The sequence below is a fragment of the Electrophorus electricus genome, chromosome 17 (genome assembly GCF_041902795.1).
Source record: "Electrophorus electricus isolate QZ-2024a chromosome 17, ASM4190279v1, whole genome shotgun sequence".
NCBI lineage: Eukaryota > Metazoa > Chordata > Actinopteri > Gymnotiformes > Gymnotidae > Electrophorus > Electrophorus electricus.
Genome location: NC_137513.1, coordinates 11,982,992 through 12,007,154, shown reverse-complemented (window position 1 = coordinate 12,007,154; position 24,163 = coordinate 11,982,992). Strand labels below are relative to the sequence as shown.

Below are 24,163 nucleotides of genomic sequence, written 5' to 3'. Positions count from 1 at the left end.
AGAGAGAGAGAGAGAGAGAGAGAGAGAGAGAGAGAGAGAGACAGACAGAGAGAGAGAGAGCGAGCGCGCGAGCGAGCACAAGCGCATGCAATATCTTGAACTGTGAGAAGTCCTGCAAGGTCCTTGTGTTTTTATAGCACATGATGCTTTTGTGGTGTGGGTATAACAGTAGCCTATTATGTGGTCGTCAGTTGGGAAAGAGCTTGTCCAGCAGTGTGTTTTAGACACATTCCTTAGGATTACACTGCCAGTTAGGCATCAGAGGACCATTGTGTGGTCTTCTGCATCACAAGCACACAAAGAGTAGGGGGGTGTGTGGGTTTGCTGGTTTGTTTGGGTTTTTTTTTTACATGATTTACCCTCATCACCCCCGTTATTAGAAACATTTATTTATTAGAATTTATAAGTGTAATAGTTGCTGTTTGTTATGCTGTGCACAGAATTACTAATGGCTAGATTGAGTAGCAAATCACTTTCAATGAGATGTAATGCTGACACATGACGTGTTTGATGCACTGATATCTGTACAATTTTTACCAACCAGCCATTACCATGGCATGGTTAAGAATGCTTCACCACCATGTTTGTGCTTGTGACTCTGTGGTTGTTTTTGTATGTATATGTGCTGATTTGAATGAGTGTGTGTGTGCGCCCATACGTGCAATTCCAGATTGTGCATCTGTGTGGCACGTGGCTAAGGTTGGTGGAGGATTAATGCAGCTCAGCTTAGGCAGTTGCCCCACTTCCTTGATTACTCCTGTGCCCTCTCTCTGTCTGATACCATATGGACACAAGTATACACACACAAACACACAGACACACACACAGGCATGCACCCTACCCCCTACCCGTCAATGGCTACATTAATCCAACCTCACAACCCCCAACCAAAGTTACAGCATGAAATTTGTCTCTCTCCCCCCCCCCCCCCCCCCACACACACACAAGTCCCAAGCGGAAACCAAAGCTGATGTTCATTAATGTGTACAATCATTTGTTCTACTGTATGGCATTTGTGTGGGGCGCTATGCATATGTACATTTGGCACAAGCATAATCAGCATTGACCATGAGCTGATTAATCATGTTTTATGAATAGAAAATATACAGTAGGCTGGCAGTAATCAAACACACTTCTTTATCTTACATTACATTCACTTATTATACTTAATCATTACTTTTCACTGTATGCATTTTTCTTGTTATATTGAATATTAAAATAAAAGGATTTTATATGATTGTAAAAATACCAAAAGGTCCAAAGCATTTTTCCTCTTATAATAATCTATCATAAGTAAACTGTACTTTTAATTTTAACTAGGGTTAGGGTAAGGGTTAGAAACATTGTCTTTTTTTTCTTTTCATGCCATCAGGGCACAGTATATCTAAATTATTGCAAGTCCAAACTCAACCTAACAAAGTTTAAGGTATGTTAAAGAAAGATTTTGCAGTGATAACTTTATTTAAGCATCAGTGTACAGCAAAATTTACACACTTTCTTTCAGACTCATCTTGAGAATTTGAGCCTCATGAAAGAACATTTTTGTATTCATATTAGATTCAACAAATGGTAGTAAATACACCAAATGGGTAAATGGCCAGTCTAAATAGTGCTGTTTGTACAAGAGCATTCATGGAAATTTAATATTAGCATATTTGAGGCATATATATTAGACATTGCATCATGTTTGGATTTTATTTGGCCACATGAAAACCCAGGACCCATTATGATCAGATTATAACCCATCAACCCACATTTGGAGATGGTCAGAAGCTTTCGAAAGGGAGAAGCAGAACATGCAGACTTGATGACTGAGGTGAGAAAATATGGGTGGAAGAAAAAAGGCATACACTATATCTTTGCTTGTGAAATTTGGTTTTAAATGCTATATTGTTTGGGTAGCTGTGAATTAATTAGCAGAAGTAGCTGGAAGGATTAGTTATTGGCTGTGGATTAGGATATCTTAGGTAAGACCATCCATAAAGATGGTTTTTCAGTGTCTCAGGTACATATAGAATTGAGCAGATGAGTAGATCATCATGTCATTGTCATGTCTAGAATGATAAATCAAGATGGATTTAGGGAGTGATTACCTTTGAGTTCTGAGTTTAAAATGGAATAATAAGTGATCCTTGAGTGACTTGTGATGTGAGGCGAGGCAGGATACCAAGATGAGCCAGGATGTGATAGATGTTTATTAACACACAAGACGAAAGATAATCACTGGACATGAGCAACAAGAAACATAGCAGGTGCCTATGGTTAGCTGAAGCACAGCAGACATGGGTCAAACACCAACAAAGACCAATGACTAAACAGGACTTTATATATACACAGTAACAATGTAAAACAAGGAACATGTGTGATACACGGAAGGGGTGTGGCCATGCATACGAACACACACATGCAGGGAGGCATCTAGAAGGAGGGGGCCATGCCATGACAAACCCCCCCCCCCCCCCAAATTGCGTGACTCCCAGTGCTCCAGCCTATCGGGTTACAGCCAACAGACCAAGCGGTGAGGCTGGAGGACGGAGTGAACCGACAAGGACCAGCATGAGCAGGACAGAGGGAAGGAAGACAGGGACTAAAACGATGACAGACAGACAGGCACACTAACAGGAAGGGGAACAGACATAAAGGGAGAAAATAAGAGGACATAAAAGGACTAGCATGGTAACAGTAATGGGAACATGGACGGTGATAGGCACAGGTACATAAGAAAGCACAATTTTGAGGGGAAAAGAGTCTGGGGAGGTTGAGAGGAGCCCCAGCCAGTCCCAGCCTTCAACTGAGACGAAGTCTGACATGTCCAGGGGGAACCGCTGGACGACTCCATTTTTTTCATCGACGTGCATGAGTAGGCACACAGGCTCTAAGGCTGCGTGCCTTAGGTGAGGGAGCGTCCTCTGAGTGTACCTCTTTGAAAGTAACATAGGGCAGCTTGCTGGCTCTAGAGTGGCTGGCCTTGGGTAGAGCTTTAGGTGCTGAAGGCTCATCACTTTCCGCTGCCCCGATCTATGAATCCAAGGGAGGATCCTCTTGGTGGGTGTCCTCCACCTCCATTGGTGGATCCCCCAAGTGGTCGAATTCTGTTCCTGACCTGAGGCTGATGACATCATATTCCTCACTCCTGTCGTAACCCTCATAACGCTCCTGGTAGTCCCTGGGGGGATAGTAGAACCAGGCAGAGTCTGACCTTGGATGCTGGTATTCATGATTGTACCAGTCCCAGTAGTCCAGTGACGGTAGGTAGGACTCTGCAGAATCCAACCCTGGACCACAGCCCCCCAAAATCCTCCAGAGATACTCTCCCCTGATGTGATGGCAGAGAGTGTGCCCTACAGAATGGAGGATTTTCATTTATGGGTTGGTTTGGAGCAGCAATGCTGCTTCTTCCCCCTTTTTTTTCTTTGTCTTGGCTCCTGGACTCCTTCGGGGGTCAGTGTTTGTGTATATATAAAGTCCTGTTCATTCATTGGTCTTTGTCATCCATGAGCCACTGGAACATGAAAGCAGCTCCATGCAGTCTGAAGGGGATCACTGTGAATTGGTATAGTACACTTGGCACTTGGAAAACCTCTTTTTGCTGATTAGCACAATAGAACTTGCCAGTAGCCTTTGTACATGTCCAGCATTGTTATAATATTTTGCCTTGCCTTTTGCCATATATGAGTTTGTCCACTCTTACACTCCTAAAGGTAGTGGGAAATAACCATGCTAAGACCCTGTGGGACCAGATACAGGCAGACAGGATAGTAATGGTTAATCAACCAGACATAGTAGTGGTGGACAAACAGTAGAAGATGGCCATAGTGATAGGTGTGGCAATCCTGAGTGATAGCAACATTAAGAAAAAGAACATGAGAAGCTTCAGAAATACCAAGGGTTGAAGGAAGATATAGAAAAGATGTGGGGGGTGAGCGCAACTGCGGTTCCCATGATAATTGCAGCATTAGGGGATGTAACCCCCAAACTGGTAAAATGGCTCCAACAGATACCAGGAACAGCATCCAAGACCTCGGCCCAGAAGAGAGCAGTCCTGGGAAAAGCTAAGATACTATGCAGGACTCAAGCTTGAATGAAAAAGACCGGAGAGCCTGGAGAGTCAGTGGGGAATGAATATATATATATATATGAATTTGCTAAATTTGAGTTGATTAGCCTTACGATTCTAGAACTGTTAGTATGTTTCTTTGTTAGTTGGTTTAGATCAGAGGTTGTTTATTTTGGGGCTGGGGTTCTGTTCATGTTTGTCAGTTAGTATGTGTAGAATTGTATATTCATTTTGTAGGGTATGTAGATGCCTTGTTTCTTTAGTGTGGGTTTTCTTTTTTTGCACAGGGCCACTTCTGAAGCCTTACAAGTTTTACATATACATGTAATACTTACTATACATGGATACATTTCTCACCTTATTATCTCTGTCAATTTAATTTATTTCTCCATTAATTATCATTTCACACTGTTACAGCTCTAGATGGGGTTACATCACCCAATGGCTAGTGTCTAAAATAAGATCATCGCCTGCCAAACCATCTTCATTTTATAGCCATCTATTACTTTTTTGCATGCCACATAGACAAAATTAAGTTATGATCAAAGAAATTAACCTCTTATGTATGTGTAGAATCAAGTAATCATTGATGTATAATAAAGAACATATAATTGCAGTTTGTGTACAAACTAGCTAATGATCTCAAAATTAACTAGCTACCTAGTTATCCAAGTTTGACACTGATATTTTTCTGATTAACATCAGATTAGTTGGAATTTATTTAAGCCATTTTAAAAATGACTGTTACAGATGCTGCTTAGACAGCAGCACATTAACAGGCAGCAACAAATAAGTAATTAAGTGTCCTGTTTAAATGACCAACTGTAGACCTTTTTGCCACATCCCTTTTAAAAGTTCCCTTGGCAACAAATGTCTGCATGGCATGTCATCATCCCTGTGAGAAATAATGTAATGATGTATTTGTAATGGCCCGAGTGCCACAGGGCAAGGAGCAGGATGTACAGACTCCCTTGACGGAGACAAACATTTGCTAAATAACACGGGCGACAAAGGCACTCACATAACATAAACATGAATACACATACGAATAACATTAACGATGTGAACATTAATAAAGGCAACGTGAGCAATGTGAACACTAACATGATCAATAACCAAAAACAGTGCACACACCAAGAGGGGTTTAAATGCATATAGACAAACAACACTAAACCATGTGCAGGTGTGTGCTAGTAAGGATGGAGTGGCTACAAACAAGACAAATACAATGACTTCCCACTGCACACAGCGGACCGAACCACGTGAATAGTTAGCAAAGGAGCAGTCCATGACTGAACCCCCATCCATCCCAGGACTGCGTACCCCATGCTGCCATGTATACATACACACAAACACATATTTCAAACAGCAAAGCGTGGTGCCCACCCAACATAAAGCAGGCTTTATGTTAGACCTCCCAGTATGAGGAAGAATGGCAGAGTCCATGCCTGTCTCATACTCATGTCTCATACTCATGGATGACTGGCATTTGCGGCCATTCTGGAGAAGGAAGGGAACATCCCCTGGAATTTCTTGTGTGGGGGGCCTTGGACTACCAAGCTAGGACCACTGAGAGCCGAGTGGCTCCAGGGGGACCGCAGTGTAGTTGGTTTGGTGGAGCTGGCGAGGTGTCTGGTTGGCGAGGATATAGCTCGTGTTATCCCTTTTCCAAGCAAAGGCCAGGAATACTGGACAGGTCTGCCCAAAGCCCAGGAGGTGGACTACCTCTGGGGCTCTCCTTGGGTGGTTGGCAACAGGAAGAATGTAGTAGCATGTCTGGATCCGGGGCGAACATGCCCCTCTGTATGTCCAGTAGGGCCAAGGACATGCCCCAGGAGTTTTCTGTGGGTGCTGTGTCTAAGTGCCTTATGTATGTGTCTACAGGTGCGTCTATTTGTTGTATACTCATGCCTTTTGTGTGTGTCTACAGGCGCATGGACACATTGTATGGAGCATAACCATGATAAGCTGCATGCTATGTCTTCGTTGTGTTGTGTCGTGTCAGAATAAATGTATGTTTCAATTTTTTGTGACTCGTCCCGGCATCCTGCTTTAACTTCTCAATGTTACAGTAGTAAAATTGGATATATTAATAATGCGAAACTGGCCCTTTAGTGGCCTTGCCTTTCACTTTTTTACTTTTCACCTTTACCTTTCACCTTTTACTATGGCATCAGCTTTCTAGTTCTTTATTAGCAGTGTGGATGTAACCTGTGAAGATACAGTGTGGAATGCTTTTAGAGTTGTTTGTGAATGCCAAGCCAATATCAGTGAAGTTAGTATGTCTAAAGGAATCCATAGACTTGACCCTCAAGAACTTTCTCATACCACCTAGCAAATGAAATAGGGGAGTTTCTCTTATAAAGAGCAAGGTAGCCTTTTCCTCACCTTGTTCTGAGCTGACCCCTGTGTTCGTCATTTAAGACTTTTTACTGGACCCCATTCAGGATTAATTAATGACTTTGCAGATTTCCTCTCTAACATTTGACTTAGAAAGAGAGATTATTGTTGGTGATTTCAACATTCACTCTGATAGTGCCCAAGACCCTTTGAGATCAGCCTTTATATTCTATACTAGAATCAATTGGTTTTATTCACTGTATAAGAGAACCCACACGCTCTCGTGGACAAAGTGTACAAAGTGCATCTAAAAGTTTATGATTTGGCTTTTTCATTTCTCTTTCTCTCTCTCCACATGATTGATTTCTGCTCTGTCTGTCCTATCCATTGCTATTAATCTGAGTACAAATCTTCTCTTTATCTCAAGGTAAGAAACTTATTGTTTATAAAAAGCATATCATTAAAAAAAAGCATATGATAAATTGGCTGAAATGTGTGTGTGTGTGTGTGTGTGTGTGTGTGTGTGTGTGTGTGTGTGTGTGTGTGTGTGCGCACGCGCATGCATTTGCTGTTCTGTATGCCAGTAAGACTGTGTAATTAAAACTGACCAAGCCATCTGTAGCACTATGACAGTACATAATGCCAGAATTGTAGCTCACTATATGACGCATTCTTGATCTTGATCCACCATTTCACTGCGTGTTATACTGTGTATGACTATGTATGTGACGAATAAACCGAACTTGAACTTGAACTTGAACTTGTTGCCTTTTTCCTTCCAGGTCTTATTATATATCATATATCTGCAATATAACCTCAAGATGGACTCTGATGAGATGCTGATAATCTTTATGGTTTGACTGTCTATTGTGAGTGACCAAAACCAACAGATGTCCAGTTTTCATTCTCTTTGAAACTCAAAATCCAGTACAAATGTGAAAAGACTGCAAGGTAAAAGTAATTATGAACTCAAATATAGCTATGCAAGTTTGTTGTACTCTGTCTGTCTCTCTGTGTGTGTGTGTGTGTGTGTGTGTGTGTGTGTGTGTGTGTGTGTGTGTGTGTGTGTCGGGGCGCGGGGCTGTCTGCTCAGATTATAAACAATAAGCCTCTTTCGTGGCTGTGTCCTTAATTTCGATCTCTACTGGGTCCTACTGCCACGTTTTTTACTTTTTTTTTATTTCCCAAAGGACAATCACACAAATAAAAAAACACGGACAGATGGATAAATACAGACATACGTGCATACATACATAATGCTAGTAATAATATTTATAAAACATATAGATACACATACAGAATTTGTGTCATTGTATGCATTAATTCAAAATCTGCGAATCCTTCAAATTTAAATACTATGTTGTATTGAATATCCATGTTAAACACCAAGACTTGCGGGTCTACATAAGCATTTACAAGCTACAGAAAGGGAAGTTTGTAGGCCAACAATAGTCGTTTTTGCTTTAAATCGTGGGCCCTGCTTAAAAAGACCAAGATTGTACGATAATGGATCTCTTACACAAGTAAAGGATTTAAGACTAATTCTGTTATAACCAACAATTATCTTTATAACAAAATAATACTATATATATATATATATATATATATATATATATATATATATATATATATATATATATATATATATATATATATATATATATATATATATAGTACATACGTATCAGGCGTAACAAACAAAATCGGCGTATGCTGAGGAACAAAAATACGTATTTGCATAGTTCTACTGATTTTCCATTGACTATATAGCTAAATAGTATATATGGCTTAAGACAAATACCAAAAACTTAATAATAGATTTCTAACAAATTACCAAAATTAAAATGGGAAAAATAATTTATTTATGTACAATTAGAATGTTTAGACTGCAATATTGTAATATAAATTAGTTTACTGCAGCATTAAACAGTATGTGTGAGCTCACCTGATACCACACAATTAACGTCTCTAAGTACGCAACAGAGTTTTAAGTTTTCGAGCTAACAAATCTCCTCTGCCTTCCGGCGATTAGACTAGTGTATTCCAATTTCTTTCAAATCCATCGACAAAAATGTTACTTCTAACTTTCTACTATTCAAAGACAATGTCGAACCACAGCCTACCTGTAAATTGCAGTTGGGTCGACAGACTCCACCGAAAGACGATTCAAAGATTTGAGTTTTAAAATGTTCATCTACACTGAGGTATATTCTCCCTATCTTTATATCTCCTCTTTGATTTTAGAGATTCAGATAAACCTCTTGTACAGTTTAGGCTGTAGTGCCTCTACTGAATTTAAACTATAAGAAATCCGATTAAATTAAGGGCAGAGAGACGGCCTTGGACGCGCTGAAACTGTCTGGAGGTTAGGGTATAGGAAGCAATCAGGTAAACTCAAAATACAATGCATTTAACATTTTGGACATTATGTCCTTTTAGTGGACTTTTTAACGAAGCCTTGAAATAACATTTGCATGTTATAATTAAATGTTATTTCAAAAGTCCATTCCACCAGAGTAAAACACAAGTCCACGCAGAGCGGTCTGAATATGATTTATAGAGGTTTTGTTGGTTTTCATAATAGTTCCTTTTATTTTCGTTTTTGTTTTTTTTAAGTTTGCATGAAAAAGTATGGTAAACTTATGATTGTAGTAAGTGTAAATAAATCGTTTATAATAGTTTTTAACTATCAAGCCGAATTAACTTTTCATAGCTAACAGACGCGCTAACTGATCTCGTGGACAAGAACATAAACTGATACTAATTTATACTATTAAAAGTAAAGTTTTGTAAGCAGAAATGCCATTTGTTTTCGAAACGTAACAAGTTTGTTAAGGAATAATAATAATAATAATAATAATAATAATAATAATAATAATAATAATAATAATAATAATGTTGTTGTTGTTGTTGTTGTTGTTGTTGTTATTAGGAAAGTTGTGGTCGAAAGAAGCAGGGGACAGACCTAAAGCTTAGACAGAACAACGCGGCTTTTCATAGTTCATTTCAAGCTGAAAAGATAAACTTATATTTTACTGCGAATACGTCTGTTTCCCATCTATAGAAGTTTTAGAGAAACGGGACTATTAATAGACGAATTGTCCATGCTGGTGATTGATTCTAGAAACATTTAAATAATGGCAAATTATTCAAGGCCAATAGGCCCATGAAATTCTTGGGGGGGGGGGGGGGGGGTGAGTCTGTACACTGTACAGAATTCGTCTCTAATTAGCCGATCTTTTCGCTGGTGCGCTCAGTCTTCAGCACTATCTCCAACTCATTAACATTTCACAACTGCGCGGGTCTTTACTCTGAAAGGACAGCCGCAGCAAGACCAAATCAGTCGCGCGTAGTGCGTGGCACTTGTTTTAAAGGAGCACTGAACGGCCTGGACAATATACGGTATGCACAGTTTCTCGGTAGGGACGTTTAGGATAAAACAAAATAAATGTGCACTGTGGACAGTGTAGTTAAGAATACTAGACTTGATGTGCGTCAAACGAACTGAAAAGAAAATCGAGTCAAAAGTTGTTCCAGAGCACAAGCGTCGAATCTGTTTGAAAAGGGATTTTGAAAACTGTCGAACTACCAGGAACCACCAAAAATCGATAGTTAAAATAAAGTGAAGAAAGGAACAGAGAAGCATAGAAAGACAGAAGCCACTTTGTTTGTGTGATTTTTTAGAGAGAGAGAGAGAGAGAGAGAGAGAGAGAGAGAGAGAGAGAGAGAGAGAGAGAGAGAGAGAGAGAGAGAGAGAGAGAGAGAGAGAGCGCTTAAAGGCCGCGTACGGATGATGTCTTACATTAAGCAGCCTCATTTCGCCGTGAACGGGTTAACGCTCTCTGGCTCGAGTATGGACCTCCTCCACTCAGCCGTCGGATATCAAAGTAAGTGGTTTTACATTTTGATTTTATAGGTTTATTAAAACAAACGATTCCCTGTGTTATAGAATTTAGACGCATTTAACTGACAAAAATAGAGAAACAGTGAGACAGAGGCGACAGGAACCATATTTATGTATGCTTCACATGCATATAATGAATGTAGCTATTGAGAAATAATAGTGTATGCAAATCTAAAAATTACAACCTCCCGTAATAATCGGAAAAGCCATCAGTTAGAAGTACAACGTAGAAGAGCATCAATGAAAAGCCTGTCTACTACGCTGCAGGAGATAATGCGACAAGGTGTCATTTTAAGGGGAAATTATTTTTCCCGTTTGTAAAATTTGTGAATTGTGGGTGTAGCTTCAGTATAATAAGTTGCAATAATAGGTTAACTGGAACAAAAATACTTTAACATAACAAAAGTAAGCCAAAACAATTGAGATACTCTTGATGGCAGAAATGTAGACGCTCAACCAACAATAAATGCCATTGCGACTACTAAACTCTATGAGCCATAATAATAATTTAACAAAACAAAAAAAAATCAAATGATGCGCTTATCTTTTCACTAAATAATTTAGGTGCTGTTTTACACTTTTACTCAGTACAACAAAAATCGTGTCAAAGTTGGTTTCCGGACATTCCCACTATTCCCACTAAGCGTATATCCAAATTCTGCTGAATAACGGTTTGAAGTTTAATTACACTGTGTACCACAGGTTGCCTTTACACCCGACAAAACCTAAACATCTTCACTAGTGTTAGACAAACTGTGTATATTAGTCTCAATAATAGTAAGATTTGTTGGATAAGGATTATTTGCCGTGCTCTATTTATCCAATCAAAGCATGTTTACCACAGCGTACACTCGTTTTTCAAGATGGTACAGCCACCTTATAATTCGTTTTGTGTATATCCTAGTAAACGCGCAAAGGTTTAGAATAACTTTAACTTGCACCGTGTTTTTTTTTTTTCTCATACTGGGCGATGACCTAATAAAATAAATGGCATTCTACAAACTTGTTATTTAAAAGCAGAAATTTGTTGTTTTGCCTTTGAGGGGAAAAAATGAAACCATCTAAACAGATAATTGGGCTATAATTGTAAATTCCTGATTGTTACTGTTTCAGCGAAGCGGCCGAAAGTATAAACCAAAACAGTTGTTTATAGAATATAGATATTTTGACTTAATTAAATATCGAATTCAAGAACACTGTACAAAATAATATTGAAGCATCTCTCAGCAGGTCTAATGTCTACACCTCATTTCCAGACACTCCCAGAAAACAGCGCCGTGAGAGAACAACTTTCACTCGCGCACAGCTTGACATCCTGGAAGCGCTGTTTGCTAAAACGCGATATCCTGATATTTTCATGCGCGAGGAGGTCGCGCTAAAAATCAGTCTCCCAGAGTCAAGAGTTCAGGTAAGGTTTTGGTACGGTAACATAATATTTTTTAAAAAATCGAAATCAAACGACTGAAATCTACGAATGGATAAAACTTTGTCTGACCTGTTGTCTACTATAGGTGTGGTTTAAAAACCGTCGCGCTAAGTGCCGTCAACAGCAGCAACAGAGTAGCGGGCAATTAAAGCCCCGCCTGTCGAAAAAGAAAGGCTCTCCCGCCAGAGAGATCGCTTCCGAACCCAGCTCCAACACCAACATGCCTTATAGTCCAGCTCCACCTGTTCGAGGGACGGCAGTTACTCCAATTTCCAGCAGTGCCAGCGCTACCGTCTCTATTTGGAGTCCAGCCTCTATCTCATCTCTGCCGGACCCCCTGTCTGTCTCGACCACCTCATGCATGCAACGAACCACTGCCTACCCAATGACATACACGCAGGCGCCAGCCTACACCCAGGGCTATGCGAGCTGCTCCTCATACTTAACTGGACTAGACTGCAGCTCATACCTTTCTCCCATGCATCCGCAGCTGTCCGCCAATGGGGGTGCTCTCAGCCCAATCGCTGCTTCACCCCTGGGAGGATCTTTTAGCCAATCGCCGGCATCTTTGTCCTCCCAGGGCTATACCGCGGCGTCACTTGGCTTTGGGGCCGTCGACTATTTGGATTACAAGGACCAAACATCCTGGAAACTCAGCTTTAACGCCTCAGATTGCCTGGACTACAAAGATCAGAATTCATGGAAATTCCAAGTCTTGTAGTAAAACGGGGCGACTGAGGAGGGAATTATTTGACACCATGTATTTAATGTCTGATTTTCTTTTCTTTTTTTCTGAGCATGAACGATGGATTATTGCACTGGATATTATTTTAAAGAAGACTAAAAAATATAAAATATATTATAAATGTACAACATGTAAATCTAAAAATATAACCACTAAATCAATTTGGTGTCAGACAAGCAAAGCTATAATTAATATAAATATTGTGATCAGTACATTTTAGATGAAGTTCGAGTATTGTATTATGAATAGTCTAGTGAAAATTTCATGAAAATAACTGCTTCTTATTCTTTTCATTTTTCTTGAAACTGCTTAACATCTTAGTCTTGTTTCGTTGTCATCTTACAAAAATGTAGCCTGTGTTATATTGTTAATTTAGTTTAGTGCTATGAACATCTAGTAATGACAATCAATGTGAAGACTGAGCGGAGACCAAGCAATAGGGTATCTGTTGGTTATATTCTAAGAGGAAAAGGTGAAAACCTGCCTGGCCCATGAGGATTTTGAAATTCTGGCCTATATAATATGTGAGAGGTAACAGCCAATGCCTTCAGCCACATTATTCAGCAAAAGAGACCTATGGGTCAACCATATCAGTTTGTTTTGAGTGCTTTTTTTGTCTGTTTGTTTTTGAATTTTTGGTTTTGTATTTTTATATAGGCCTACGCCAGATTTGACACACTATAGTCTGTAGTACATGGAAAATGTTCTCTTTGTTTTTACTAGTACTTATTTCAGAATCTGCTGTGGCCAAATAAAATGATTCTGAGATCAAATCCAAAATGCAGAGGCCTTTGGGGGACCTTTGTGCTGAGGATATGAGAGGAGAAGAATAAATCAGTGTGAAGATGTACAGAAAAGCAAAGAAATATTGAGATGAATTCAACAGAAGAATGTAGAGGGTGGCCTTTTCCAGAGCAAATAACCCAAAGCATTCTAGATTCTTGTGAGTTTTGTTTACATATAGTACCATTAAGATATACTGAATTACTTAACAAGACACTGGTGCTGGAAACTGATATGCTATAAAAAGCGATTTAATAAATTCGGAAAGGGAATCATCAGAGTTTCATGCAAGTTAATCCTGCCATTTGCACTGACAGAAAAGCAGATGCTGGGCAACAGTACAAGTGTTTCGGTTAAACCAGGTAGCGCGGGGAGACAACTGCCTAGGGCTTATTAGTAGAACACATTTGATACACAAACAAATTTATTCATTCAAAGGCTTCATGGTAGCCATTTACCTGAAACCCAGTCAACTAGACCAAATTTGTTATTTTAACTGCTAACAAAAGGAAGTTAATCAACTCTTTGGACGAGAGCTATAATAAATTAAAAGTTTCTTCAATAACCAAAATATAAATCATATAACAAAGGCTCATAGGCCTGCTGTTTTAAATTATTGTGTTTTCTGGTCCATTTGTAGACTGTAGTATTTCTCTAAGCCTAGTTCATTGAAGTAAAATTGTGGTAATTTACTTTGCATTATTAGTAACATTATCATTACCATCATCTATAGTAACTACCAATATTGATATGGATATACAATCTGTGGGTAGTGGTTTTTTCTCGCAAAAATAAAAAATGAGTTAAAATGATACAGGTAGTCACAAATTATTCAGAATTTCATGATTTCTAGAAAACAGAAAACATTTTATTCTTTTATTTTACTGGTTTTTGGGTGGGAGGATTTCAGTCTCAGGGTTTTAGACTGCAGATAGCTTGCTAACCTGTATTTTTCTGCCCACCCATCATTTCCTTACATGCTACTGATTGCTCCTACAAGGACCTGTCTTTTAAACCTTGTTTGCAGATACTAAAAGCAAAAATAAATGGAAAAAATGGCCTGGAAATTGATTGTAGGCCTCAATTTTAGCAGCATTTAGCATTGATTAAACTTAGAACTCAAGGTCACCTGCTGCCTTAAAAATGTAAATAAACCTAACTTGATGGCAACCTTCATTTCAACTCAAAAAGCTATTTAACTAATAATCATTAGTGGTTTCAACTTGAAACAATGTGTTAAAACAACTCCCTACTTCACATTTCAGAGAACGTATTTTATTTTGTCAAATAAACATACACTGCCTGGCCAAAAAAAAGGTCACACTCATATTTCGTTGGCCCGCCTTTAGCTTTGATTATGGCACGCATTTGCTATGGCATCGTTTCCACAAGCTTCTGCAATGTCACAACATTTATTTCTGTCCAGAGTTGCATTAATTTTTCGCCCAAGATCTTGTATTGATGGGAGATTTGCAACACTGCGCAAAGCCTTCTCCAGCACATCCCAAAGATTCTCAATGGGGTTCAGGTCTGGTCTCTGTGGTGGCCAATTCATGTGTGAAAATTATGTCTCATGCTCCCTGAACCACTCTTTCACAATTTGAGCCCAATGAATCCTGGTATTGTCATCTTGGAATATGCCTGTGAAGAAAACATCCATTGATGGAATAATCTGGTCGTTCAGTATATTCAGGTAGTCAGCTGACCTCATTCTTTGGGCACATAACATTGCTGAACCTAGACCTGACCAACTGCAGCAACCCCAGATCATAGCCCTAATGTCTTGTGGCCAAAGTGTGCATAATATTTTTGAAGTTACCAGAATCATGTATCACCTTTTTAAAGTATTTTGCCTCAAACCTTATGGTCCAAATTTCTCGTGGGGGACCAAATGTTTTGATCAGCATAGGGTAATGTTTCAAATAATGATGTTTAGGGTGCAATTTAATACAAGGAAGCACTTCTAAAAGCAGCTATCAGTGGTCAGAAATTTTGGCATGGAGGTAGCACAGGGTTTCTGTTGTGATTGAAGGGCTGCATAACAACTCAATGACTTCTCAAGGATTATATGCCAAGCCTTTCCACATTCTGGAATGTTAGCTAGCTACAGTGGAAGAAATTTCAGAAGTGCTCAGTTCTCATGTCCATTGCACCTATGGTTCCAAGTTGGTTTGTATTGTCCATTCATTGTGTCACAGCATGGAAAGGGAAGTGTTATTCTACAATTAAGGTAATTCAATGTAAAATACTTTTTAGAAATCAGATCCAAGAGGCATAGGCAGAGTTCCACAGGTACAATTCTTTCATGAAAACCAGGTAGAAATCCTGTAGCATGGAAGTGAGCCAGCCTGTTTAAAGGACAGTCCTTCACTCCATCAACACAAGTCACATCACCTTGATTAAGCACATAAACAGCTTCAAAATTCTGGTGTTCTCAAAGTAAAAACCCAACTTCTATTATACTGCTGAATATTGGCACAATATTCACCTTCTCTCTCAAGGAACTCAAGATACCTAATCAGGGGCTCAAAAAATATAATGCAATTGCAGTGCTATGAAATAACTCAGAGGCAAGGGTAAAAAAAAAAAAAAAGGTTTATTCTAAGACTCAGCCAGACAGCATCTCTCACACACACACAAACACCTGTAAGGGAGAGAGTGAGACTGCGTTCATGATCCATTATCGCCAAAGTAAACGAAAGCATCGTGATAACGTACCGTGTACAGGAGAGCAGAATAAACTAGACGAATAAGAACTGGGAAGACAAAAATCAATTTAGCATAGTACAGGAACATTTTCTTTGGCAGACAGGACTTACCATTGTGGCCATACCATACTCCTTCCATTATGCGTCTGTAAGGGAGAAGGCGACTCCCCGCCCCCTTTCTCAGCCCATCTTTAGACTGTTCATCCAAAGCAGTGAGAAAAAGGAACAACTCGCTACTAAGAGTTGTTTTGTCCTGCTGCACCTATTTTCCCAGCACCAGCATCCAGAACCTGGGTTGGTCAGATAGTGGGCAAGGTCGGGGTCAGAGAGACAAGAGGAAGCACCTGTAACATCTTAACTTACTGCACAAACTGTTCAGGTGGTTGATTAACTCAAAATTTTCCATTTCAAGCCATATTCTTTTATATGTACAGTTTTGCACAACACAGCTAGATAAATTGATGATAATGTTGATCGACTTATGGGTAAATTGGCAAGCAACTAATATATAGCACAAACTTTGTGCTTCTTTTTTGAAGTACCTAATGGCTTACAAAGTTCAAAATCTTCAATACATAGTCCAAGAGCTATGCCTACTTCCTCTGAGAGAATTTTGTTTCCCTTTAAAGTATTCTCCATCTTTAACCGAATAGTAATGACCATCTTGACCATCTTAATGGCCATCTTGCTGACTAGATGCATCTTGTTGAGTGTCTTATTTACAGGGCCTTGAAAAAGTATTCATACCCCTTGAACTTTTCCACATTTTTTCATGTTACACCTACAAACTTAAATGTATTTTATGTGATAAATGAACACAAAGTAGCAAGTAATTGTGAAGTGAAAAGAAAATGATACATGGTTTTCAGATTTTAATAAATAAAAATCTGGAAAGTGTGGCATGCATTTGTATTCAGCCCCCTGTACTCTGATACCTCTAAATAACATCCAGTGTGACCAATTGCCTTCAAAGCTCACCAATTTAGCAAATAGAGTCCACCTGTGTGTAATTTATTCTCAGTATAACTACAGCTGTTTTGTGAAGACCTCAGAGGTTTGTTAGAGAACATTAGAGATCAAACAGCATCATGAAAACCAAGGAACACACCAGACAGGTCAGGGATAAAGTTGTGGAAAAATGTAAAGCAGGGTTAGACTATAAAAAATATTCCAAGTTATGAACATCTCACGAAGCACTGTTCAATCCATCATCCGAAGATTGAAGGAGTATGGCACAACTTCAAACCTAATAAGACATGGCTGTCCACCTAAACTGACAGCCCAGGCAAGGAGAGCACTACTTAGAGAAGCAGCCAAGAGGCCCATGGTCATTCTGGAGGAGCTGCAGAGATCCACAGCTCATGTGGGACAATCTGTCCACAGGACAACTATTAGCCGTGTACTCCAGACAATCTGGCCTTTATGGAAGAGTGGCAAGAAGAAAGGCAATTTTAAAAGCAAACCATAAGAAGCCTCATTTGCAGTTTGCCACAAGCCATGTAGCGGACACAGCAAACATGTGGATTAAGATGATCTGGTCAGATGAAACCAAAGTTGAACTTTTGGCCTAAATGCAAAATGCTATGTGTGGCAGAAAATTAACACTGAACATCACCCTAAATACACCATCCCCACCTTTAAACATGGTGATGGCAGCATCATGCTGTGGGGATGCTTTTCTTCAGCAGGGACAGGAAAGCTGGTCAGAATTGATGGGAAGATGGATGGAGCTAAATACAGGGCAATCCTGGAGGAAAACCTGTTAGAGGCTGCAAAAGACTTGAGATAGGAGCAGAGATTCACCTTCCAGCAGTACAACGACCCTAAACATACAGCCAGAGCTACAATGGAATGGTTTAGATCAAAGGACATTCATGTGTTAGAATAGCCCAGTCAAAGTCCAGACCTAAATTCCATTGAAAATCTGTGGCAAGACTTGAAAATTACTGTTCACAGATGCTCTCTATGCAATCTGACTGAGCTTAAGCCATTTTGCAAAGAAGAATGGGCAATGTTTTTAGCCTGTAGATGTGCAAAGCTGGTAGAGACATACCTCAAAAGACTTGCAGTGAAAGGTGATCCCACAAAGTATTGAGTCAGGGGGGCTGAATACAAATGCATGCTACACTTTCCATATTTTTATTTATTCAAAAATTTGAAAACCATGTATCATCTTCTTTTTACTTCACAATTGCTTGTTACCTTGTGTTCGTTTATCACATAAAATCCCAATAAGATACATTTAAGATACATTTATTGTAAGTGTAACATAAAAAAATGTGGAAAAGTTCAAGGGGTATGAATACTTTTTCAAGGCCCTGTATCTAATTTCTATACAACAGTTTTCTGAGCACATCTAAAATAGGGACATAAACAAAAGCATGATTTTTTTCTTGTGCATTTAACTCAACTGGTTCAATAACAGTAAAATACTTTCTATAAAATTATCGTCTTTTGCGCTCTGTGCCAAGAGGGCTCTGCCTTGCGAGGAATTTGAAGAGGTTAAAAGTTTGTAATTGTTCAGTCAATGCTGCTAGAGAGGGATCAGCTTTGCAATTGTTGTCTTTCAAATCTTTGTCTATGACAGTCTTAATATTCTGATGGGCAAATTCTCTGATATCAAATAATTAATCAATTACATCCTGTATTCCAGAATTTGATACTTGCAAAAGTGCTTACATGTGAAGAAACAAAGTTCCCAAGTGATTGATGCTTGATGGCCTTTCCATTTTCAGGTAGACTCAGTCTTTTCTAAGGAGGAAAATTATGATTGTGTATTTTATGAGCAGTAAATGTGGACAGCACACTAAACTGGGAGAGCAACCTGCAAAGGGACATTTACCAACCTCTGTTTCTCCAGTGATTCTTCAGATGAGTAAAGTATTTGTTAATGTTACTTGGCTTTGAGAAATTACACAAATCACAGGATAATTTGGCTAGAGTTTAATAAGCTTCTTTTGCATGTTCTTTCAGATGATTGTTAAGTTCTGCTTGGGTTTGAAATGATTTCAAACAGTCTTTATGAATACCGATGAGGCCTGAACACCTTCGATAATGCCCAAGACGCCCTTTGTAGTGCTATAGTGTCCTTCCTTAACCATTAGTGGAGAAGGCACAAAACTTAAAATTCCACTTCATGAAAGGGACATGCCTGAAGAAATCTATCAAGGAAAAAAAATTAAGACATTTTAAGTGTCTTACCACTGAAAACTCTATTCAAGTTATTATCCTTATCTACAAAGGGTAATAACATCAAATTACATTTTAAAAATCAGGTGTTGGATTATAAAAATTAGTGGACAATTATATGTCAGAAAATAAATACTAATAAATACTAATACTAACAAAATGCTATATAAGCCAAAGTCTGACCTTCCAAATTGAGAGAATTTATTAAATTGTTTTTGTTCAATGGGACAGTGAACTGATTCTATTCTGGTCTTGGTGAAATACATTTGTGAAGGGAAGTTCAGTTCGGTTCATCGAAACAGATTTCCTAAACGGTCAGTTTATGAGTCAGTGCCTCCATGTAAACGCAGCACCGCACCATTTAAGGTGGAACAGAAAACTGAAATAAGTAGACATATATTAAAGATTCTCAATCTCATAACATCAATAATTAATCAGTTTTCCTTTCCCATCATTTTTTTACATCTAAAACGCATCGGATGATTGTCAAATCTAGACTAAAATATGCTATTTTTTTCAGTGGAAAAACTCCTCAGAGTGAACCGTCTATCTGTAGCCATATTTCGGGTGTGTGTAACCTGCTGATTACAGAGCAGAAAAGCGGAGCTATCTGACAGCATCTCTATCTCCATGTACCCTGCATTTACCTCCTAAAATAGAAATAAAACCAAATCAGACCCTCACAATGTGCATCCTAAGGCACAGAATAACACAGGATTAATTAAGCACTGTTGAGTGTTCACCACTGTAACGTCGTACGCACTTATAATTTATATAACTAGCTAACGTTTCTTACTCGGGATTGACGGGGTATCCTCACTTCCGTTGGACGAAGAACTGCATGCTAACACCAATGCTAATGGCTGGGACAATTAGCTAGCTATCGCTCCATGCCATAACGACGGTCCATCTCCAGTTCCGTACACTGTAAATATAGTGAGCACGTTTAACTTTTTTGGTGCTGCTTACTGGCTACCTACCCTCCTCACTACTTTCTATGCTGTTTTGTACTCTTTGTATTGCTATGTCTTTGTCTCTTAGCGCTAATGATCTTTGTAGAACTGTAAAGCGACCTTGCATGAGAAAGGCGCTATATAAATGATACTTATAATCTAAATACGAACACAACTATAATATCCGATTAGGACCCCAGTGGTGTAAGTTATTATTAAACTAAGTTACTAAAGCCATCATTCAAAGCTTTGAGAAATTAGCAAGGGAAAATTGCGGTAATTCTATTTAATATGCTGAATTTTTCTTTTTACCACGCAAGATAGCGCAACGTCATTAGATTTTATCAGCACAAATTCAAAAGCACTATTAAAAATAATTTCAGCTCGTCGGCTTCGTGTTTTTCAGCGGAGATTCAACTTACTTTCTTGAACTTTCCGCAATACGCTCAGCCTGGAATATTATTGCTTATCCACTGTATAAGGATGATTAGGTGTAAGTTTTATACTAATTATTCTGTCTAGCTCAAAAATGAATATTTGCTCAGCATCGCCCCTGCTACTCCCTTTTAATTTTTTTCAATGTGTAACTTACAGCCATGAGTTAAATGAACATTGACAACCCAGACAAAACTCACAAATAGTCAAGACAATGGATTACTGTAAATTTGATCTTGGAAAACCTATACTCTTCAGATCATTATTCAAAACTTGTAATGACATGTGAAGTTCAAGAGAAAAAAATAATAAGCTCATATAGCTTAATGGGGCTATGTTTTACAGTGTATTTAAAAGCAATAACTAAATCAGTTTTCTACCATTTCACAAACATATCCAAACACAAATGTTGGCAAATCATGTTGGGCCAACAATGTTTTGGCCAGTTGGCCTGACGCTGGTTGTCAACCATAAAATGAATATCTGACAAAATAACACACTCTGAGAAAAAAAATGGAAGTGGCCAATCTGCCATGCTGGTATGCCCAAAGTCAATATATTTTTACATTGTTACATTGTTGGCCATGCAAACGAACCCCCCCCCCCCCCCCCACACACACACACACACACACACACACACACACACATACAGGGAGACGTCTAGGAGGAGGGGGCCATGCTGTGACACTTGTGTTGCCTAAAACCTTTGCACAGTACTATATGCATTTATCATTTCTTATTTTACATTATAATTACAATATCTGAACGGTTACGAAAAATGTTCAGGTGTATTAGTCTTCTGTCTTCTGGTTGTTGTCCCTTCAGCTCTTCTAATGCTGAAGTTGATTTGCCCAAAGCACCCAGCCACACTTTAGTACTAGTGATAGCAGCAAAAGGATGAAAGCACAATTTTGTATCTTCATCTGACAAGTGAAAGAAGTGGAAGAATGGGAAGAAGAATGTTAACAAAAGCAAGAAAAGATGAAGCGGTGGTATAAAAAGTGGGTTGTTACTGCAGAGACAGGAGAGGTTCACACAGCAGAGTGCTCTTAATGCAGTCATGCCGCTGTGGTTTTATGAAAGGCTATCTAGCAGCGCAGCTAGTTTAGCTATGTGAGATGAAATCACTGCAGTCATGGTGAATTGTGCTGGAGCACAATTTTTCTTGTCATGTTTATTGGCAGAGATGTTGAATTTTATATTTTTGGATTTACCTATCTATGGGGAAGAAATAAATTGCTCTGTGTTCTGAAATCTACCATTTTCAAAACCGTTTCTGCTTTCAAACAAATGTTGAGGCCCACTGAGTGTGCCATCTACAATTTTGTTAAAAATCACTTATTGCTTTATCAAATTAAGGTTTATTGCTCTTTAATAAAGCAGAAGTATTTCTTATCCAATTACTCAAATAATCAACTGTCGATCAATCATTTGATTACTAAAATAATCTATAGCATAAGGCCTAATTTTGTTCACCATCATTATTTTTATTAAAAGTAAATAATAGTACATTTTTATCACAAGTAATGTGCATTAAACATGCATCAAACCCATAGTAGAAGAATAAGAAAATAAGTTTTAAAAGTAGAGTTGCTTAAAGGATTCAAACCAACACAGGGGTATAAGAAATGCATAACCTAAATACTATATTTTAAAAATAATACAGTAACATCAATATTAAAAGATCAATACCACTCAACATTCAGGTGGACCTTTTAGAATATAGACCAGATATCTTTATCAATCTCGATGTGGTGTGATGTTTCTGGCTTTGGAGAAGGAATCATTATCAAAATGTCCTCAGAGAGGTACCACAGCCACTCCTGTGCTTAAAGAGAGACAGGGAGAGAGAGAAAGAGAAAGGGAGGGGTAAAGGAGACAAGAAGAGGGAGCAGATGACCTCAGGTGACCAGCTCGCGGTCAAGCCGCCATGTCATGGCTAATAGGCAGAGACCTTGTGTTGGGTGCCTGAAGACAGAAAGGCTCCAGTATCTAACACTAGAAATGAGGGACAGGTGTGGAAAATCAAATGAGGGGAGAAGAAAACGAAACCATGAAATGGAAACAAAAAACACAAGACAGGGAAAACACGGAACACGGAACCCAGGAGGAACTACTCATGACACCTAAAAATGAAGTGATCAGGATAAATAATGTGAATTAATAAGAGACAGGTAAGGAACAGAATAATGAAACAATAGCCTTTTAATAGCCTCAAATAATAGGAGCAAACATCACAATTTGAAGATTATATCAAAATAGCCATACATTACTGTTTAAATTCCTCATCATATATTTCAGCCACATGATGTATAGAATATTTTATCATTTTAGATCTGCAAACAAAATTGGTCATAATGCTTTCTGAAAATGTGTGAAAGTGCAGATGCTAGAGAGTGGTTCCCTTTTATCCATTCATTATTTCTCTCCTGCTGCACTTTACTTTATCTCTTGGTTTCTTTTCTTTATAGCTCTCCCACTTCGTGTTCCTTCATCATTCCTCCTTCCCTCTTGCCATAATTTTCCTCACTTTCATAAAACTGTCACTTTGTCATTGCTCTAATCCAGCATTGGCCTCAATCCTCTGATGTAATGGATTGTGTGATATGTGCAGTGGGCACTAATCTATATGGCTGTGTTAGTGGTTCCACCAAGCGTGGTGCTTCATCAGGCATTCGGATGAAGGGGTGAAAACACAGAACAATTCAGTTTGTTCCATTAAGCATTTTTAAAATTCTATCCCATTTCTTCTAGACCTTAAGCACAAATCCAAACTCCAAAATGCTTTTCTTACTGGCAAAAGCAAACTACTGTCTCAATCATGTTATCTTTCCCTTAAATACACTCATAAATCATACAGTTAGTCACATTAGTCATTAGACAATTAAACTGCAATTAATTAAAAACACTTTTGACTCTGGCGGCACAGAGGGAGCAAGAGGCTAGGTTAAAACAAAGGAGACTTTAGTCTCCGTGATTCAAACAATACAAACTAACAGGCTGCAACGCAGCAGTAAAAAGGAAATAGAAATAGTTAGGACACAGGCTTGCACTATGAGGAAGCACAGTAGGTAGTGTGGTCACCTGATAATGTGCAGAACCGATGTAAGAAACCTGTGGGCTTAATTAAGGACAGGGAAAATAAGGAACAGGTAAGTAGCATTAATAGGCAGGTGACTGGGACCAGGGCAGGTGCTGTGAATGGGTATGTGAAGAAGTGTCCCTCTTTCTGTATGGCCAGCCTACCGGTCTACACACTTATTAAAGATGCTGATGAACAATTGCACAAGATAAAGTAGAAACATGCATTTTTGATTAAATTCATATAAAAAGTTCCATAAGAAGAATCTTTTGCAAAGAAACTGTTGGCTCATATTTGATCTTGTACACTTTATTTCTCTGTGTCCACTGTATTTCTGTGATTCCCTGAAAAGCAAACATGAAAATAAATTTTATTCAAATGATCGGTTATATTTTTCCCCATACCTAAATTTCATGAGTTTTATGTCACAAGGCCAGTCATGAATCAGTTAAGCAAAGGCACATAAGTCTTTCAAAATATGTAAGATGTGAGTTCGAGTCGCTGACTTGAGTCACCATCACTGGTTCACATGAAAGAGGGT

The 24,163-nt window shown here is 38.7% G+C and overlaps 1 protein-coding gene across 1 annotated transcript; it reads left to right on the top strand.

The window, feature by feature from the left end:
* Positions 1 to 10,096: 10,096 nt before the first annotated feature.
* On the top strand, positions 10,097 to 14,322 carry otx5 (orthodenticle homolog 5). Its single transcript, XM_027022948.3, has 3 exons — positions 10,097 to 10,284; positions 11,558 to 11,709; positions 11,813 to 14,322. Exons 1-3 carry the CDS (start codon positions 10,188 to 10,190, stop codon positions 12,446 to 12,448), a joined length of 885 nt encoding a protein of 294 aa, XP_026878749.2. The 5' UTR covers positions 10,097 to 10,187; the 3' UTR covers positions 12,449 to 14,322.
* Positions 14,323 to 24,163: the final 9,841 nt, after the last annotated feature.